The sequence below is a fragment of the Anolis sagrei genome, chromosome 7 (assembly GCF_037176765.1).
Source record: "Anolis sagrei isolate rAnoSag1 chromosome 7, rAnoSag1.mat, whole genome shotgun sequence".
Taxonomy (NCBI): domain Eukaryota; kingdom Metazoa; phylum Chordata; class Lepidosauria; order Squamata; family Dactyloidae; genus Anolis; species Anolis sagrei.
This window is the reverse complement of record NC_090027.1, coordinates 21,826,103-21,845,510: the sequence shown is the minus strand read 5'-3', so window position 1 is coordinate 21,845,510 and position 19,408 is coordinate 21,826,103. Positions and strand designations below refer to the sequence as shown.

At 46.2% G+C, this 19,408-nt stretch overlaps 2 protein-coding genes across 2 annotated transcripts in view; both read right to left on the bottom strand.

Moving 5' to 3' along the window:
- The window catches only part of SNRNP200 (small nuclear ribonucleoprotein U5 subunit 200), a 69,540-nt gene extending 67,857 nt beyond the window's left edge, over window positions 1-1,683 (bottom strand). Inside the window, exon 1 of the mRNA XM_067470729.1 lies at window positions 1,575-1,683. Coding sequence (XP_067326830.1) covers window positions 1,575-1,619 — 45 coding nt within the window. The 5' untranslated portion in view covers window positions 1,620-1,683. The remainder of the gene's footprint in view (window positions 1-1,574) is intronic.
- Window positions 1,684-5,871: 4,188 nt separating this feature from the next.
- Window positions 5,872-19,306, bottom strand: LOC132782700 (pituitary homeobox 2-like). The gene is made up of 3 exons (XM_060787587.2): window positions 18,693-19,306; window positions 12,477-12,676; window positions 5,872-8,968 (listed from the first exon to the last, which is right to left on the bottom strand). Exons 1-3 carry the CDS (start codon window positions 18,793-18,795, stop codon window positions 8,453-8,455), a joined length of 819 nt encoding a protein of 272 aa, XP_060643570.2. The 5' UTR covers window positions 18,796-19,306; the 3' UTR covers window positions 5,872-8,452.
- Window positions 19,307-19,408: the final 102 nt, after the last annotated feature.

The window sequence follows — 19,408 nt, the reverse complement described above, 5'->3', positions numbered from 1 at the left end:
TAAATGTATGCAGCATTTCGAAAAGACAATGACTGGAACGGCGATTTGACGGACGAGACTGTTTTATTGTTTTAATGATTGTTTTATTTTATTTATTTATTATTCGAACTTATATGCCGCCACTCCCCTGGGGCTCGGAGTGGCTTACAAAAACGGCTAAAATCTAACACAATTTAAAAACAATTTAAAACCAGCAATATTAAAAATCAAAGGCCTGTCAAAACAGGTATGTCTTACATGCCCATGGATGTAAGCTCATGGGCTCATTTATTGCTCATGGATGTTTTGTTTTAATTTGATTCATGTCTAATTGTTGTGTATAATTGTAATTGTTTATACTGGCATTGAATTTTTGCCATTACTTATGTGTAAACCGCTTTGAGTCCCCCTCTGGGTGAGAAAAGCAGTATACAAATACTGTAAATAAATAATAAATAATTAAGCATTGGGGAGAATCACCCTCTGGGTTCGTTTGCTTAACCCAGTGGTTCTCAACCTGTGGGTCCCCAGGTGTTTTAGAAGGCATGATCGTCAAGTTTGCAGATGACACCAAATTAGGAGGGATAGCCAATACTCCAGAGGACAGAAGCAGAATTCAAAGCGATCTTGACAGATTACAGAGATGGGCCAAGACTAACAAAATGAAGATCAACAGTGACAAATGCAAGATACTCCACTTTGGCAGGAAAAACGAAATGCAAAGATACAGAATGGGGGACGATGATGCCTGGCTTGAGAGCAGTACGTGTGAAAAAGATCTTGGAGTCCTCGTGGACAACAAGTTACACATGAGCCAACAATGTGATGTGGCGACAAAAAAAGCAAATGGGATTTTGGCCTGCATTAATAGGAGCCTAGTGTCTAGATCTAGGGAAGTCATGCTACCCCTCTATTCTGCTTTGGTTAGACCACATCTGGAATACTGTGTCCAATTCTGGGCACCACAATTCAAGAGAGATGTTGACAAGCTGGAATGTGTCCAGAGGTGGCCGACTAAAATGATCAAAGGTCTGGAGAACAAGCCCTATGAGGAGCGGCTTAAGAAGCTGGGCATGTTTAGCCTGAAGAGAAGGCTGAGAGGAGATATGATAGCCATGCCTAAATATGTGAGAGGAAGCCACAGGGAGGAGGGAGCAAGCTTGTTTTCTGCTTCCCTGGAGACTAGGACGCGGAACAATGGCTTCAAACTACAAGAGAGGAGATTCCATCTGAACATGAGGAAGAACTTCCTGACTGTGAGAGCCGTTCAGCAGTGGAACTCTCTGCCCCGGAGTGTGGTGGAGGGTCCTTCTTTGGAAGCTTTTAAACAGAGGCTGGATGGCCATCTGTCAGGGGTGATTAGAATGCAATATTCCTGCGTCTTGGCCGAATGGGGTTGGACTGGATGGCCCATGAGGTCTCTTCCAACTCCTTGATTCTATGATTCTAAGTCATGGGGAAACCTGTCGAGGGAAGGCCTTCCTGAATTCCACGGCGTTCCCTGCATCTACCTACCTTGTAACTCTATCGGAGGTATCTTAGCTGTAAGTAAATAAATAAACCACCCCCCTTTCAGCCTCCTTTCCTCCACTCACCGCCTTATATTCGTACTGGAGGCTCCGGGCGGTGACGTCCGCCATCGCTGCTTTCCCTCACTCCGTCAAACGCCTCTGGCACGCAAAAGCGCCACTGAGAACTTCCGCTTCCGGTCCTAAGCTGCCTCTTTCCGGCGCGTAGGGGATGCCTCAGCCGCCTTCTCTATGCCATGATGAACTCCTAGAATGGCTGGTCTTGGCGAAGCCTGGGAGGACTTCCGGTTTGAGGGCGGCCATTTTTTTTCAGCCTCGTTTTCAAATGAGTGAAGGAAAGTCAGAAAAGAAGGTATGCAATGTATACGGCAGGCCTGGGCCTACTTCGGCCCTCCAGGTGTTTTGGACTCCAACTCCCACAATTCCTAATAGCCGGTAGATAGTTAGGAATTGTGGGAGTTGAAGTCCAAAACACCTGGAGGGCCCAAGTTGGCCCAGGCCTAGTATAGTTTGTGTGTGTGTGTGTGTGTTACATACTAGCCGTCCCCTGCCAGGCGTTGCTGTGGCCCAGTCCAATGATCTGGAAAATAAAGTAATGAAAAAGTGTTGGTTTCAAATATATGTAATGTCTTTATGCTTGTGAGTAAACAGTATTTTTATTGTTTCTTTGTCAGTGTTGATGTAAAGATTGTCTGGTTTGCCTACTCTGGAACATGCACCATATCATAGTCCTTCTTTAGGGGTCCCTTTCAAATCTGTGATATTACTAGCCGTCCCCTGCCCCTGGAGAGAGAGTTGGGGAGCGCTCTTTTCATCGAAGGGGGAATGCTGGAGGAAAAGGGGGTGTCGGATAAGACAGATTGTCAGATAAGCAAAGGTCAGATAAGCGAGACTCTGCTGTATGTAGTTTTGTTGGCATTGGTATTATTTATTCAAGGTTAATTTCCATAGTAATACTGTAGATTCATATATACCTGTTCCCAGTCCCTTGGCGGAATAAGATTTTTACAGAAGAGCTAGGACCATATTTTTCATAGCTGAAATGAACACCACAAAGTACCAGTCTTTGCCTTTTGGTATAGAGCAGTGGTTCTCAACCTGGGGTCCCCAGATGTTTTTGGCCTACAACTCCCAGAAATCCCAGCCAGGTTGCCAGCTGTTAGGATTTCTGGGAGTTGAAGGCCAAAAACATCTGGAGACCCCAGGTTGAGAACCACTGGTATAGAGTATCTTCATCAGAAGAAGCTTCACGTGAAGGAGGGTCATTGGTGTTGTAGTCTGGCAAGCATCTGAGGATTTTTCTGAATGTTCAGAGGATGAGGGGGGAAATTATTTCCAAAATAAGGTATCCATGAGGGAATTGCAGGCAGACGAGGCTGGTATTTTGAAATTCTTCCGCTCGTTCCTAGGCGATGGGAAAATTAAAGTACCAGTTCCCTTGAGAAAAGGCTTTTGAAAGAAGGGGAGTTTTCAAGGGAGTATAGATTAGACCTGAGAACACAGAGCATGAAAAGCAGGCTAGATATTCTCAGAGGATTCGAGATAAGACTTTGAAGTCCAGGTGTGTTTACCATGATGTCATGGGTGTCTTGGTGGGTTTAAATTAAATGGTTTGGTTTCTTTCCTCAGTCCCTCCTCTCCCTTATGATCCTATCCTTCCTTTCCTATGTCTTTCCTTCCTCCTTCTCTTCCTCCCTTCTCTTCCACCCTTGCTTCTTTCCTCTCTCTCCTTCCCTCTTTCTCCCTCCCTCCATTCCCTTCTACCCTTTTGTTTTTCCTTCCATCTTTCTCTTCCTTCCATCTCTTCCTCCTTTCCAACCTTCCATCCTTCCTCCCCTTTTGTCTCTCTTTCCTTCCTCCTTACCTCCCTCTTTCTCCTTACATCCTTTCCTTCCCTTTTGTTCCTTCTCTCTTTCCTTCCTCCTTCCTTCCCTCTTTATCCCACCCTCCTTCCTTCCTTTCCACCCTTCCTTCTTTACCTCTTTCCTCTCTCTTTCTCCTTCGTTTTTGTTTTTCCATCCCTCTTTCTCCTTCCATCCTCCCTTCCTCCCTTTTGTCCTTCCTTCCTTCTCTATTTCCTTCCTCCTTCCCCTCCTTCCTTCAATCACTGGGCAGCCAGTCCTCTTCGCAGGGAGTCCTTGCACGCAGCCCCAAAATTAGAAAGTTTGCCCATGCCTGCTGTAGATGCACTCACAGTTAGATTTGGGCTGCATTGGCCCTTTCTACACTGCTATATAATCCAGGTTATCAAATCAGATAATCTACATTATCTACTTTGAACTGGATTATATGAGCCTACACTGACATATAATCCAGTTTAAATCAGATGATCTGGATTTTATATGGCAGTGTAGAAGGAGCCTTATTGTGTTGGAAAAATCAACAGTTCCGTCCTTGACCATTTGGTGCCCAATTATCCTTTTTTTATATAGGAAATAAACAGGTAAGATGTATTGTCTTCTAGGGCGTGCAATTCGGCACGAAGTTGATATTAGCAAATGCCAAACAGGGCCAAACAGTACGAATTCACTGGATCATAGGACGCTAAGAAAACGAGAGTCAGGAATAGTTCCTAGAATTAGATGACTCAATTAACCGCAACAAGCAGGACATTTCTGGGCATCCAACGCCGCCACAAATTCCGCAATCTGGCAACATGCTGTGCACTGGAGTATCTCCTTTTATATGTTCTAAATATACCAACGGCACTTCCCAGCAATTCCAACTGGGTAAGGCAGGTGGTCTTCAAGGGCAACCCTATGTCAAGGAGGACCAAGATATGTCCATGAGAAAATGTCCTGAAGAGATTCTGGGAACCAGAATGGAGGCCACCTTACTTGGAAAGCCCCATACCTAAAATTCGTTATGGGGGCATTTGGAACTGGCTCAGTGTTTTCCAAATATTTGGAACATAATCATCAAGGTTGTTTCTTCCAAGAAGTTTCTCTTGGGTTGACACTGGCTTAGCTTCACCTCAGGTTTCACCTTAGGTTTACCTTCACCTAAGGTTCACCTCAGACTGACAGGTCGCAGGTTCGAATCCGGGGAGAGTGTGGATGAGCTCCCTCTATCAGCTCCAGCTCCTCATGCGGGGCATGAGAGAAGCCTCCCACAAGGATGATAAAACATCAAAAATCCGGGCATCCCCTGGGCAACGTCCTTGCAGATGACCAATTCTCTCATACCAGAAGCGACTTACAGTTTCTCAAGTCACTCCTGACACAACAACAACAAAAAAACAAAAACCTCAGGTTTTGGAGTGCGTTAGGGCATGTAAAAAAATCAGTTGGTGAGTGTGTTAACTGAAAATGCAAAGCACGAAGCTGATTGGTCAGGCCAAGCTAGCTGAGCCTGGGAGTTTTGGCAACAGTTACATGTTTAGGCTTTAGCTGTGCAAGAGCTTGCAGACAGAGAAAGACAGTTCTTGCTTCATGAGCTGTTGGAAGAGGATCTTCCACATAGATGCTTAAATGCGATTTGAACCTCAAAAGACATTGTGTGAGTCAATGCAACTGTTCTCGTGATTGTATATATGTCGCTCTGCACTTTATCAATTAAACTTGTGTTTTACTGATCATCTGTATGGCATATTTTCTTTCTCTGGCAAGACAGTGTGTAGACTCGTAAAACGTGAACTACACATGATTTTCATCCTGCCACAAACTGTTCTACTTCCATCAGCACTCTATCTCTGGCTATCTATGTGCTTGGACTACAACTTTAGGTGTTACTTTTCCATTGGCTAAATCAGTGGTTCCAAACATTTTTTGACCAGGGACCACTCCCCAATATTAGTACCAAAAGGGTTACAAATCAGTTTTTGGTCAACTTTAGATTCTGTTTGGTTATTTGGGGTGCTGATTCAGAAAACTACATTGGATAGACCACATCAGCTCTAGTTTCTGATACAGAACATATGTCATCCAGTAGTCTGCTTTCCCACAGAAAACCATATTTGATAAGCCTTGGCACTATAAAAGGGTTTCTGGAGACCAGTCACTCTTGTTGCAATGGTGTAGTAACAGTGAGGCTGTGGACCATATTTTAGTTTTTGCAGACCACTGGTTGGGAACCACTGGGCTAAATGGACTAGCGCCACTGCGTCTTGCAATCCAATAATATCGAGAGAGCCATACAATTCTCACTCCTGGACTACAGGAAGCTTCCCAGGTTTCAGACTATTTTGCAATCCAAGACCAAGTCTTCAAAGAATGCATCTACACTGCTGAATGAATGCAGCTTGATAGCACTTTAACTGCCAAGGCTCAAGGCTTTGGAACCCTGGGAATTCGAGTTTCCCAAGGTCTTGAGCCTTCTCTGCCCAAGAGAGCTGAATAGGGAGCCAAAGTTTGCAGGCATGGTATAGAAAAAAACTAGGTTTATTTTATCACATGGGCATCACACATAAAACCATTTAAAAATCTGGCTTTAAAAGGAGTCTTTACCTCCAGGTGGTAGACAGACAAGGCTGAGATATCTTTGCATGTTTAGAGAGAATATTATTATTATTATTATTATTATCATCATCATCATCATCATCAATGACTTTCCACTTTTGCAAATCTACCATGTTTATTTTTCTCTCCAATGGTGTCACCGAATGTGGTGCCTATAGACTACATGGCAGTGGAGCACAAAAAAAAGGATAAGAGGAGGGAGGGAGGAAGGTTGCACCATGAGAATGCAGAACAACCATCACTGATGGCAAAGGTCTCCATGGTTTCACAATAGGTTTCCATAAGATGCACTTGTCTTAGAGGAGAGGGCTTGGACCTTCCCAACACAGACACCAATAGAGAACTTGGACCTCCCCAAACTAGATTTCTATAAAATGCAATTGTCCTAGGCCCAAGAAGAACCAGGTCACAAAACATTGCCAACATCCATATGGTTTGAGTTGGCTTTGCTCCTCCACAGTTCCCTTCACCTCTTCCTATTGTCTTCCTTCTCATCTGGTATTCTGCTTTTGGTCACAATGAAGGTCCATGCCCAGCAAGACAGGCTATACTGGTTGGCGCTGATGGGAGGTGTAGTACAAGAACATATATCTAGGGCTGAGGATGCAGCACAAGATACAGTTAGGGCTGATAGGTGGTGCGGTGCAAGAAGATATAACTAGGCCTAATGGTGCAGTAGAAAAATAAATAGCTGGGGCCAATGGGAGGTGCGTATGGCTAAGGTTGATGGTGCAGTACATATGGCTAGGGCTGATGGGTGGTGAAGTAAAGAACATATGGGTAGCGCTTATGGTGCAGTACAAGAACATATTGGTAGCGCTTGTGATGTAGCACAACAACTTATAGCTAGGGTTGATGGTGCAATACAAGAACATAAAGCTAGGGCTGATAGGTGGTGCAGTACAAGAACATATGACTAGGTCTAATGGTGCAGTGGAAGAATATATATAGCTAGGGCAAATGGGAGATGCAATATAAGAATGTATGGCCAGGGCTGATGGTGTAGTACATATGGCTAGGGCTGGTGGGAGGTGAAGTACAAGAACATATGGGTAGCACTTAAGTCGCAATACAATAACATATAGCTAGAATTGATGGCACAACACAAGAACATAAGGCTAGGGCTTATAGGAGGAAGAATCATAGAATCATAGAATCATAGAGGTAGAAGAGACCACATGGGCCATCTAGTCCAACCCCATGTTGCCATGCAGGAAAAGCACAATCAAAACAGCCCTGACAGATAGCCATTCAACCTCTGTCTCCAAGGAAGAAGCTTCCACCATACTTTGAGGCAAAGAGTTCCATTGCTGAACAGCTCTTCTTACAGTCAGGAAGTTTTCCCTCATGTTTAGGTGGAATCTCCTTTCTTGTAATTTGAACCCACTGCTCTGAGTTTGAGGGTTCATCCAGACAATACGTTTATCCCAGAAGCTTCCACAGGAAACAGGAGGGTGGCCAGATGCCATTCCCTGTAGATGCGGAAGCAGTTGCTACAAAAGGCAAAAACCGCAAGATTATCAGGTGTGGGAATATCACAGTTTTGAGCCGAATATGCAGATCTTAGCGCATCTGTATATCCCTGCTATCAGAAATCAAGGGATTTTTTTTAATATCTGGGTTTGTTTCCAGGCTTTAGATTATTTGTTCCTGATTGGTCGGTTCATAAAATAAAAGGTGATAGTTAAGTAAAACTCAAAAACTTTGTGTACCAGAAACTTCATGAATCATGTGGAGGGCACATTTTCTCTGGCCAGGACAAAGTTGTGGCCCCCTCATCAACATTGTACATCTTTTCACAAGAACAGCAATCGGGAACAGCCATGTATAACCCAGGATCCACAATCTGTTGTTCCATGCCACAAGTACACAACTAAATCTGTCTGGACAGATGGCAAAGCAGCCAGGCTCTAAAAAGTGTCAATAATGACAAAGTTCTGTTCCTGGCTGTGTATGGTGACTCGGGCAGAAGTGGTCCCACTCCATAAACTTTGTTTATGTGGCAGATACTTCATGAAATGTCTGGAGGGCACAGATTCTCTGACCTATTGATCTACCCACACTTGCATGTTTTCAAACTGCCAAGTTGGCAGAAGTCGGACCTAACAGCGGAAGCTCATTCTGCTCCCCGGATTTGAACCACCAACCTTTCAGTCAGTAAGTTCAGCAGTTTAACCCACAGTTTAACCCGCTGCACCACTGGGAGCCCCTGAGATGCAGTACAAGAACATATAACTAGAGCTGATGGTGTAGTACAAGAACACAAGGCTAGGGCTGATTGGCAGTGCAATACAAGAACATATAGCTAGTGCTGACGGGAGTTACTGTGTAACTCCAACCAGATAATATGTTCACAATGTCTGGCCATGTAGCTGTTGTTTTGATCTTCCATGCCCCTTATTAACAGTATAAAACAAAGAGCCTTTTCTAGATGCTAATTCCAAGAGTCTGTTAGCCATCCAGGCAGGCTCCTTTCGGGTCCCAGCATCACACTGGTCTGTCTTGAGTATACTGGCCGGAGCCGGGGCTGCTGGCTGGATTGGGCAGTGCAGCGTAGCCAAGGGGTGCCTGAGGCTGCTTGGCCCTGAGTCTTAAGCCACCCAGGCTGGCACCACAGGGGTCCCTGTACATGTAGGGTGAAGGGGCACCGGCTCCGTACGTGGAACTGGAAAGCCCTGCTGGGCCGGGCAGGCTGTTGAAGTTCTCTAGTGATGCCGGAACGCCGGGTGCAGAGGAGCTTCCGGCAGTAGGGAAGACACTCTGGGGTGGAAAGGCAGCATTGAGACCCATGGAGTTGAAAAGCTGGAAGCCCTTGCTGTGGATGGGATTGGCGTGGAGGGCCTTGGGGCCCCAGGCACCATAGGTGTAGCTTGAGTAGAGGTCCTCGTACGGGTTGCCTGAGAAGCCGTTGAGCTGTGGGCCGAAGCCCCCTTTGCAGAGCTCCGACTGCTGCTGGTGGCGCTCCTTTTTGCGCCACTTGGCCCTCCGGTTCTTGAACCAAACCTTGAGAAAGAGAAAAAAAAGAAGGCTTTATGCAAAGAAATTGTTCCTTTTGGTGCCCTTTGGCTTTCCTATTCTTAAAAGATTGAAGTTATTATGCAAAGATTTCATCCCTTTTCATGCCATCTGGCTCTCTCATTTTTAAACTTCAAGAGAGAGAGGCTGGATTTACGCTGCCGTATAATCCGGATTATCAATGCAGATAATCCACATTACCTGCTTTGAACCAGATTATATGAGTCCACACTGCCATATAATCCAGTTCAAAGCAGATAATATGGATTTTGGTTGCATGCTGCAAGTCGCTTCTAGTATGAGAGAATCTACAAAGACATTGTCCAGACAAGCATCTTGAGCTCTGAGGATGACCTGGGAAGGAATCCCACTGCAGCATTGCAGCACACCCAAACACCTGGGAGTCACTCTGGACCGTGCTCTGACCGTGCTCTGCTCCATCAATGTTTAACATTTATACAAACGATCAGCCATTGCCAGAAGGAACAATTTCATCTATCCTGATGATCATGCCATCACCACTCAAGCAGAGGAGCTTTGAAATGGTTGAACAGAAGCTCTTCGAAGCCCTGGTGCTCTTACTGCCTATTACAGGGAAAACCAGCTGATTCCTAATCCATCTAAAGTACAGACGTGTGTTTTTCATCTTAAGAACAGACAAGCATCTCGAGCTCTGAGGATGACCTGGGAAGGAATCCCACTGGAGCATTGAAGAACACCCAAATCCCTGGGAGACACTCTGTACCATGCTCTGACTGCTTGAATATCGAGCAAAAAGTGGGCACTAGAAACAATATCATACAAAAACTGACTGGCACAACCTGGGGATCACAACCAGACACAGTGAAGACATCTCCCCTTGCGCTTGGCTACTCTGCTGCTGAATATCCATGCCCCGAGTGGAATACATTAAAATAGTGGATGTGGCTTTCAATGAGGCATGCCACATTATCACAGGATATCTACACCCCACACCACTATAGAAATTAGACTGTTAGCTAGTATCGGACCACCTGACATCCACCGAGAAGTAGCAGCCAGCAAAGAAAGGACCAAGGCATTTACATCTCTGGCCCATCCCATGTTTGGATATCAACCAGCACACCAATGCCTTAAATCAAGAAATAGTTTTTTAAGATCTACAGAGATAGTCACAGGAACACCTCAGCTAGCGAAAGTCCAAAAGTGGCAGGCTCAACCCCAGCACCTTAATCAGTGGCTGAGACTAGGTGAGAAACTCCCCCCTGAGCACACAGAAGAATGGATGAAGGAAAAGGGGTCTTGTGCAAAGAAATAGTTTCTTTCGATATTATTTGGTTCACTGGTTCTTAAAGCAAACTTTATAGAAAGAGAGTGGCCACTTCTACACCACCATATAAAGTCAAGATTGTGAGTGTATGTATGTTTGTGTGTGTGTGTGTGTGGCTGAACTTACACTTTAAAATGTACCTGTTCCAACTTACATACAAATTCAACTTAAAAACAAACCTATAAAGCCTTTCTTGTGTTGTCGAAGGCTTTCGTGGCTGGAATCACTGGCTTGCTGTGAGTTTTTCCTACACAAATGGATACTTACATAAAAACTCCAACCATCATCCAAGTCAAAAAAAAAAAAGAAGCACAATTAGAGCCCTGGCAGAGTGTGCAAAAAGAATCTGCAAAGCCCACCTACTCCAAGGTGAACTGGACCACCTCAACTGGGCTCTCCAAAGAAGGGTCCACCACAGACCTCAGAAGAGCTGTGAAACCAAGAACAAGCCACGAGAGTAAAAGCAAATATCCACCCAGAGGACAAGTGTTCTTGCCATACATCAAAGGAACCACTGACTGCAGAGGGAAGGCTTTTAGGCTGCAATGCCATTAAATGCTAATCAAGGTGGCCAATTGCTACATTCACACTTGCCTCCAACAGAGAAGAGTTCTTTCTCCCATCCTGGACATCATTCCACAGATATATAAACCTCTCTTGTCTAGTTTCCAACAGACCTCACAACCTATGAGGATGCCTGCCATAGATGTGAGCGAAACGTCAAGAGAGAATGCTTCTGGAACATGACCATGAAGCCTGGAAAACTCACAGCAACCCCGAGCTTCTCTTGTTCATAACTTGGGGACTGCCTGTGATTCTAAATCAACAAAAGCAGCCAGACAGTGCAAATTTTTAATGGCCAAATAACATGGAATTTAGCTGATTTTAGACACCAGTGGCTCCAACCTGGTCTAAAATCAGTGGTCTGCAAGAACTAAAGCTCAGCTTGTCATTGAACATCGAGAAAACCAAAGTGCTCTTCCAGCAGTCACCAGCCAATCCCTCTCCAATGCCAGAGATACAGCTTAATGGTGTAACATTTGAAAATGTTGACCATTTCTGCTCCCTTGGCAGCCACCTCTCCACCAAAGTCAACATCGACACCGAAATACAACACCACCTGAGCTCTGCGAGCGCAGCATTTTTCCGAATGAAGCAGAGAGTGTTTGAGGACCGGGACATCCGTAGGGATACCAAGGTGCTTGCTTATAAAGCTTTTGTCCTCCCAAACCTGTGATATGCCTGCGAAACATGGACTGTCTACAGATGTTACATGCAACTCCTGGAATGATTCCATCAGTGCTGCCTCCGGAAAATCCTACAAATCTCTTGGGAAGACAAGCGGACAAATGTCAGCGTGCTGGAAGAAGCAAAGACCACTAGCATTGAAGTGATGGTCCTCCGCCATCAACTCTGCTGGACCAGCTAAGTTGTCCGGATGCCCAACCACCATCTCCCAAAGCAGTTGCTCTACTCCGAACTCAAGTATGGAAAACGGAATGTTGGTGGGCAGGAAAAGAGACTTAAAGATGGGCTCAAAGCCAATCTTAAAAACTCTGGCATAGACACTGAGAACTGGGAAGCCCTGGCCCTTGAGCGCTGCAGCTGGAGGTCAGCTGTAACCAGCAGTGCTGTAGAATTTGAAGAGGCGAGAATGGAGGGCAAAAGAGAGAAATGTGCCAAGGGGAAGGCGCGTCAAGCCAACCCTGACAGGGACGGCCTTCCACCTGGAAACCAATGCCCTCACTGTGGGTGGGATAAGATGCAGATCAAGAATAGGGCTCCACAGTCACCTACGGATCCAGTGCACACTGACCCTGGAGGACCATTCTACTTGGACAACTAGGGACCGCCTAAGTAAGTAGGTAAGTAAGCAAGAACTAAAATATGGTCTGCGACCTCACCATTACTATACCATTGCAATGAGAGCGACTGGTATTGCAAAATCCTCTTATAGTGCTTATTAAATATGGTATTATGTGGGTGAGCAGATGGTGACTACTGGATGGCATATGTTCTGTAGCAGGACCTAGAGCTGATGTGGTCTATCCAATGCAGTTTCTGAATCAGCATGCCAAATCTTTCTCTGTATTGCTCTGTGGCATTCTCTGTCTCATGGTGAATTAAATAAAGGAACCTTTTTAATGCCTTTTAAAGTTAGAAAAGTGTTAATGATGGTGGTCTCACCCGGATCCTGGGCTCGGTGAGGTTGGTCCACCCCGCGATCTCCTCCCTGGTGCTCATGTCTGGGTAGCGATTCCGCTGGAATGTGGCCTCTAGCTCTTGCAGCTGCTGGCTGGTGAAGTGGGTCCGCTGCCTCCGCGGCTTCTTTTTACCCCGGTTTGGCTCCTCTTCGCCACTGGAATCAGAGGACTTGCACTTCTCCCCTGAAAAAGAAGCACAAAAAGAGGGAAAGGTTGGCATCTCTATCAATGAAAACAGACCGGATACTCCCTATCTGTTGTAATGCAACCAATGACTGTGCTTGATGTCAATGAGGAAGTAGATCATGGGATTTCTTCTTGGCCTTCTGAGCCTGCAAGCCAGCATGAGATTTTGGGCAAAGTCCTGGAACGTGTGGTGGCAGCTCAACTCCAGGGATTTCTGGTAGACACTGATTATCTTGATCCGGCACAGTCTGGCTTTAGACCGGGACATGGAACGGAAACAGCCTTGGTCGCCTTGGTAGATGATCTGCGCAGGGAACTGGACAGGGGGAGTGTGTCCCTGTTAGTTCTCCTGGACCTCTCAGCGGCCTTCGATACCGTCGATCACGGTATCCTTCTGGGACGACTCACAGAAATGGGACTTGGGGGTACTGCTTTGCAGTGGCTCCGGTCATTTCTTGAGGGACGGTCCCAGAAGGTGTTACTGGGTGACACCTGTTCGGTGTTATCTCTATGCAGATGATGTCCAGATCTGTCACTCCTTTCCGCCTGTCACCAAGGAGGCTGTCCAGACCTTGAATCGGTGTCTGGCTGCTGTGTCGGACTGGATGAGAGCTAACAAATTGAAATTGAATCCAGACAAGACAGAGGTCCTACTGGTCAGTCGGAAGGCCGAACAGGGTATAGGGTTACAGCCTGTGCTGGATGGGGTTACACTCCCCCTGAAGACGCAGGTTCGCAGCTTGGGAGTGATCCTGGACTCGCCGCTGAGCCTGGAACCCCAGGTCTCGGCGGTGGCCGGGAGAGCTTTTGCGCAATTAAAACTTGTGCACCAGTTGCGCCCGTACCTTGGGAAGTCTGATCTGGCCACGGTGGTCCACGCTCTTGTTACATCCCGGATAGACTACTGCAACGCGCTCTACGTGGGGTTGCCCTTGAAGACTGTTCGGAAACTCCAACTAGTCCAGCGTGCGGCAGCCAGATTGCTCACCGGAGCGACATACAGGGAGCATACCACCCCCCTGTTGTGCCAGCTCCACTGGCTGCCGGTTCAATTCCGAGCACAATTCAAGGTGCTGGTCTTAACCTACAAAACCCTATACGGTTCTGGTCCAGTGTATCTCTCCGAACGTATCTCCCTCTACGTCCCACCTCGGAGTTTGAGATCATCTGGGGAGGCCCTGCTCTCGACCCCACCACTCTCACAAGTGAGGCTGGTGGGGACGAGAAGCAGAGCCTTCTCAGTGGTGGCCCCCCACCTGTGGAATTCACTCCCGGGGGAAATCAGAACAGCACCAACCCTCCTCTCCTTCAGGAGGAGGGTGAAGACATGGCTGTGGAACCAGGCCTTTGGGCAACCAGGCAATTAGACAATGACAACCAAATAAGACAATCAGATGTGTGAGATCGGCAGGATTGTCGAAATGGAACCAAAACAGATCTTTGAGTTAATTGTACACTGATGGGTAGGAGGAAGTTCCAGGTTTGTATTGTTTTTACTGATTTTATCATTTTACTGATTTTATTGGATAATGTTGAATTGTGGGAATTTGTACTGTTATATTTTTTGTGATGATTGTTTGTGTAGCAGGCGTCTAAGTGCGCCTTGCAGCTGTAAGCCGCCCTGGGTCCCCTTCGGGGTGAGAAGGGCGGGGTACAAGAACCCCAAATAAATAAAATAAATAAATAAATAAATTTTAAGTCCTGAAACTGAGCATTCGGTGTCTTCTACAGTTAGTGAAGGCGAAGGTCACATTTCTTTTTTAAAAAAATAATCTTTATTAAAGTTTTTAGTTAAAAACAGAACTAAAGGGAACATAAACCAAGAAAAAAAACATTGATTTAGTTTCTAAGAAAATGATATGTATATATATGTATATGTGTATGTATGTGTGTGTGTGTGTGTGTGTATGTGTGTGTGTGTGTGTGTGTGTATGTATATATATATATATATATATATATATATATATATTTCAAACTTATATGCCGCCACTCCCCTGCGGCTCGGAGCGGCTTACAATATATGAAATAATTAAAATATATATAATCAGAAAATTTGGCGGTCACATTCTTGAGAGGGGCCCAGAGAAGTCTTTTTCTGGGGAAGTAAGTTCAGAGGATGAACTGCCAGATGGAAAGGTTAATGATCTGTTAGATAGGAGACTTTGTTTTTGCAAGCTCCTAGTTGCTGCACAGACTTAGCAAAGGTCACATCATGTGTTAGAGAAAAGGTTGTTATCAGTTTGCCAGGGCAAACGGTATGATTTCATGGCTTTATTAGAGAGACCAAAGGGATTCTTCAGCAGTCTGATCAACACTGCTGTTAGAAGCAACATCTCTTGTCAAGTCCTAATCAAACCTTCTAAGGGAATTCTAGTTTCATGTCTCCAGTGGTTCATGTTCCATGCTTCCAAGTTGAAAAGATTGTTCCTGAAATCTGTGTATTGGATTTTTGGCTGCCTTGTGTATCTTGATTCCATCAGTGCTGCCTCTGGAAAATCCTGCAAATCTCTTGGGTAGACAAGCGGACAAATGTCAGCATGCTGGAAGAAGCAAAGACCAGCATTGAAGCGATCGTCCTCCGCCACCAACTCCGCTGGACCGGCCATGTTGTCTGGATGCCTGAGCACCGTCTCCCAAAGCAGTTACTCTACTCTGAACTCAAGAACGGAAAACGGAATGTTGGTGGACAGGAAAAGAGATTTAAAGATGGGCCCAAAGCCAACCTTAAAAACTCTGGCATAGACACTGAGAACTGGGAAGCCCTGGCCCTTGAGCGCTCCAGCTGGAGGTCAGCTGGGACCAGCAGTGCTGTAGAATTTGAAGAGGCACAAATGGAGGGCGAAAGAGAGAAAAATGCCAAGATGAAGGTGCATCAAGCCAACCCCAACCGGCACCACCTTCCACCTGGAAACCAATGCCTTCACTGCGGGAGAACATGCAAATCAAGAATAGGGCTCCACAGTCACCTACGGACCCACCGTCAGGACACTGACCCTGGAAGACTATCAATGAGAGCTCACTCCACTCCCCGGATTCGAACCACCAACCTTTCGATCAGCAAGTTCAGCAGCTCAGCAGTTTAACGCACTGCGCCACCGGGGGTTCCTAGTTGCTGGGATTTATACTTCACCTAAATCAAAGAGTATTCTAAATTCCACCAACGATGGAACTGAACCGAACTTGGCACACAGAACTCCCATGTCCAACAGAAAATACTGGAAGGGTTTGGTGGGCACTGACCTTGAGTTTTGGAGTTGTATTTCGCCTATATCCAGAGAGCACTGTGGATTCAAATAAGGATAGATCTGGACCCAATTTGGCACGGATACTCAATATGCCCAAATGTGAACACTGGTGGAGTTTAGGGGGGAAAGACGTTGACATTTGGGAGTCATAGTTGATGGGATAAATAGTTCACCACAATCAAAGAGCATTCTGAACCCCACCAATGATAAAATTGGGACAAAATTCCCACACAGAACCCCCGTGCCTTGAAGGGACTCGCTGGTACAAGCCTCCCTCCAGCCTTGCATGTTCTCCCTCGCTGCCATGCGCCGAGCATGCCTGCTCTCCCCTCCCTGCTTAATCTCAGAAACATCCCTCCCCTTGGCTGAGAGGCCAGCCAATCACAGCAGAGGAGGGCTTTTGGTGGGAAGATTCGTTGTCTGTTTCCAAAAAGGAAGAGAAGGTGGAGAGATCTTCAGCCTTCTCTGCCAAAGGGGCTCCTAAGACCATCAGAAATATATGTTTTCTGATTATCTTTGGCAAACCCTCTGAAACCCCCTGGCGACACCCCCCCCCCCCCAGGGGTCCCAACCCCCAAGTTGAGAAATGCTGCCCTAGAGCTTGGGGAGCATCTACACTGTAGAATTAACAATTGACCCCAATTGAACTGCAATGGCTCGATGCTGGGGAAGCTTTGGAGTTGTAGTTTGGTGAAAGATCAGCACTCTTGGGTTTTTGTCCACTTGAAAGCGAACACAACACAGTCAAGTTTCTTTGAAGACAGAATTGTACACAGTTTCAATTTCCAGAGCTTTGTGTATATTTCCAATGAACCTTTTTGCAAGATAATAAACAAACCTGTGCATACTTATCCAAGGAAATCCTGAATTGGTAACACTTTTGGATGAGGAACTCAATCTATCTGTATGATGGAAATTTTCATCTATCTCTGCCCAAATGCAAATATATAACGGGAATTATTTCAGTTGGGGTTTAGATACTTTGGTCCCAACTGGAGTAATGCAATGAGAGGATATGCCTACAACTCAATGCTTGAGTGTATCTATCAGCCTCATCACACTAGAGCATGGATCCACTTTAAATTCGGGTTCTGCCTCCTGCAGAATTCTGGGGTTTGTAGTTTAGTGAGCCCAGGACTTGTTAAGCTGTTTAAAGGCTTCTCCCTAAACTACAAGTCCCAAAATACTGCAGGAGGCAGAAATTAGATTTAAAATGGATCCATGCTCTAGTGTGACTAGGTCCTATGAATGCATCTTTACTGTAGAATGAACACGCTTTGGCACTATGGGATCACGGGAGTTGTAATTTGCACTCTTTTTGCAGATAAGGATAAACACCTTGCAGAACTACGACTCCCAGGATTCTATGGCACGGAGCCACAGCAATTAAAGTGGTGTCAAACTGCACCAGTCCTACAGTGTAGATTGGGGGTTCTCAAACAATGGCCCACGGGCTGGATACGGTCCACCAGGGTCATTTCTTCTCCTCCACACACAAATTTGTGCAAGCCTTCCTCCCTCTGCCTCTTCACTTTGGAAGAAAAGAGGGAAGGGAGGGAGGAAGAAAGGAGAAAAGAAAAAAAGTGAGAATGGAGGGAGGGAAGCAAGAATGGGAGGAAAAAGAGAGGCAAGGTTGGAAGGAGGAGAGGGAAAAAAGGAAGGAAGGAAGGAAGGAAAGAAGGAAGGAAGGAAGGAAGGAAGGAAGGAAGGAAGGAAGGAAAAACAGAAAAGGGCAGGAAGGGAGGGAGAAAAAGGAAGGAAGGGAAGAAAGGAGAGGAAAGAGGGGGGAGAAAAAGGGAGGGAGAAAGGAGGGAGCAAAGGAAAAGAGGAAAGAGGGAGGGAGGGAGGGAGGAAAAAGAGGAAAGGGGAGGGAGGGAGAAAAAGGAAGGGAGGGGGTGAGGGAAAAGAGGAAGGGGGAGGGAGGCAGAAGAAGGAAGGAAGGAAGGAAGGAAGGAAGGAAGGAAGGAAGGAAGGAAGGAAGGAAGGAAAAAGAGGAAAGGGGAAGGAGAGGAAGGAAGGAAGGAAGGAAGGAAGGAAGGAAGGAAGGAAGGAAGGAAAAAGAGGAAAGGGGAAGGAGAGGAAGGAAGGAAGGAAGGAAGGAAGGAAGGAAGGAAGGAAGGAAAAAGAGGAAAGGGGAGGGAGGGAGTAAAAGGAAGGAAGGAAGGAAGGAGAGGTGAAGAGGGGTGAAAGGAAGGCAGGGGAAAGAAAGAAAGAAAGAAAGAAAGAAAGAAAGAGTAAAGTGGGGAGGGAGGAGGAGGGAAAGAAAGAAAGCGAGAGGAAGAAAAAGAGGAAAGAAAGGAGGGAGGAGGAAAAGGAAGAAAGAAAAGTTGGTAGGAAACAGAGGCTCCTTCTACATTGCCATATAACCCAGATTAATCAAAGCAGATAATCCACAGTATCTGCTTTGAACTGGATTATAATCTACACTGCCATACAATCCAGTTCAAAACAGATAATCTGGATCCTATATGGCAGTGCAGAAGGGGCTTCAGAGGAAGACCAAGGCAATTCTCCTTTGAATATATCCTGACATGAAAACTCTGTGAGAGGGTTGCCATAGGATCATGCTAAATCTGGAATGACATGAAGACACACAATAGGAACAACATAGTCCAGCCTCGCAACAGTCTGGGGAATTGTGAACTCTGTAGATGCATCCTCTGTTTGAATGAACCAACAGACTTCCATCTGTGTACTTCCATCCAAGGCCCAGTTGCTCCAGGACTGGACATTTGGAAGCCCTTCAATAATCCGAAAGCAAGCCTTACCTCCGCTCTCTGTACTAGGCGTCCCAGTCAGCATTCTGGATGGCATCCCCTCGGCGCTTCCATCCGTGGTTTGCAGCAAAGCCGACATATTCCCAAGGTTCATAGACAGATTTGCTGCTGCCAACACAGTGCAGGGTGCTGCTCTTTTCTTTGAGCCAGTCAGACGTGAATTGTGCCTCTGTTTTGGGGCCAAGGTGGGAGAACGAAACGTTGGACAGATCAGCTCTTGTGGTTTCTTCCGGCTCTATGATGTTATGATACTAAAATGGACCTAAACTTGGGATGCTCAGAATGGGCACTCTGGACAGCACAGGCTATCAGGTCAACTGGTCAAGCTCTTCCCATTGATAACATTCCTTCTTGAAGCCAAATGAGCCATCCTGCTCTCCAAGGTCCTTCCTCCAAAGACGTCCCTGGCTTCTTAGAGCCTTGGGAAGACCTCTGTTGGCTTTCCTTCTTCACCCACCTCCTTCCTTCGCATGTTTGTGCCTCTTTCCCAGGCCGCAGCCTGCTTTGGCTTGCCAGGGAGGAAGGGAGCGTGCCTGTCTCTCTCTGTGTGTGTCTGTCTGTGGGCATTTGTGTGTGTCAAATATCAGAGACAGCTGAGTCCAGTCTAACCAGGTGTCAATCAGCCATGGTCTCCAGGCTGGACGTGGGGACGGACGAGGGGACGGCAGCTGGGCGGAGGTTGGCGACGTGAAATAGGCCCCCTTTCA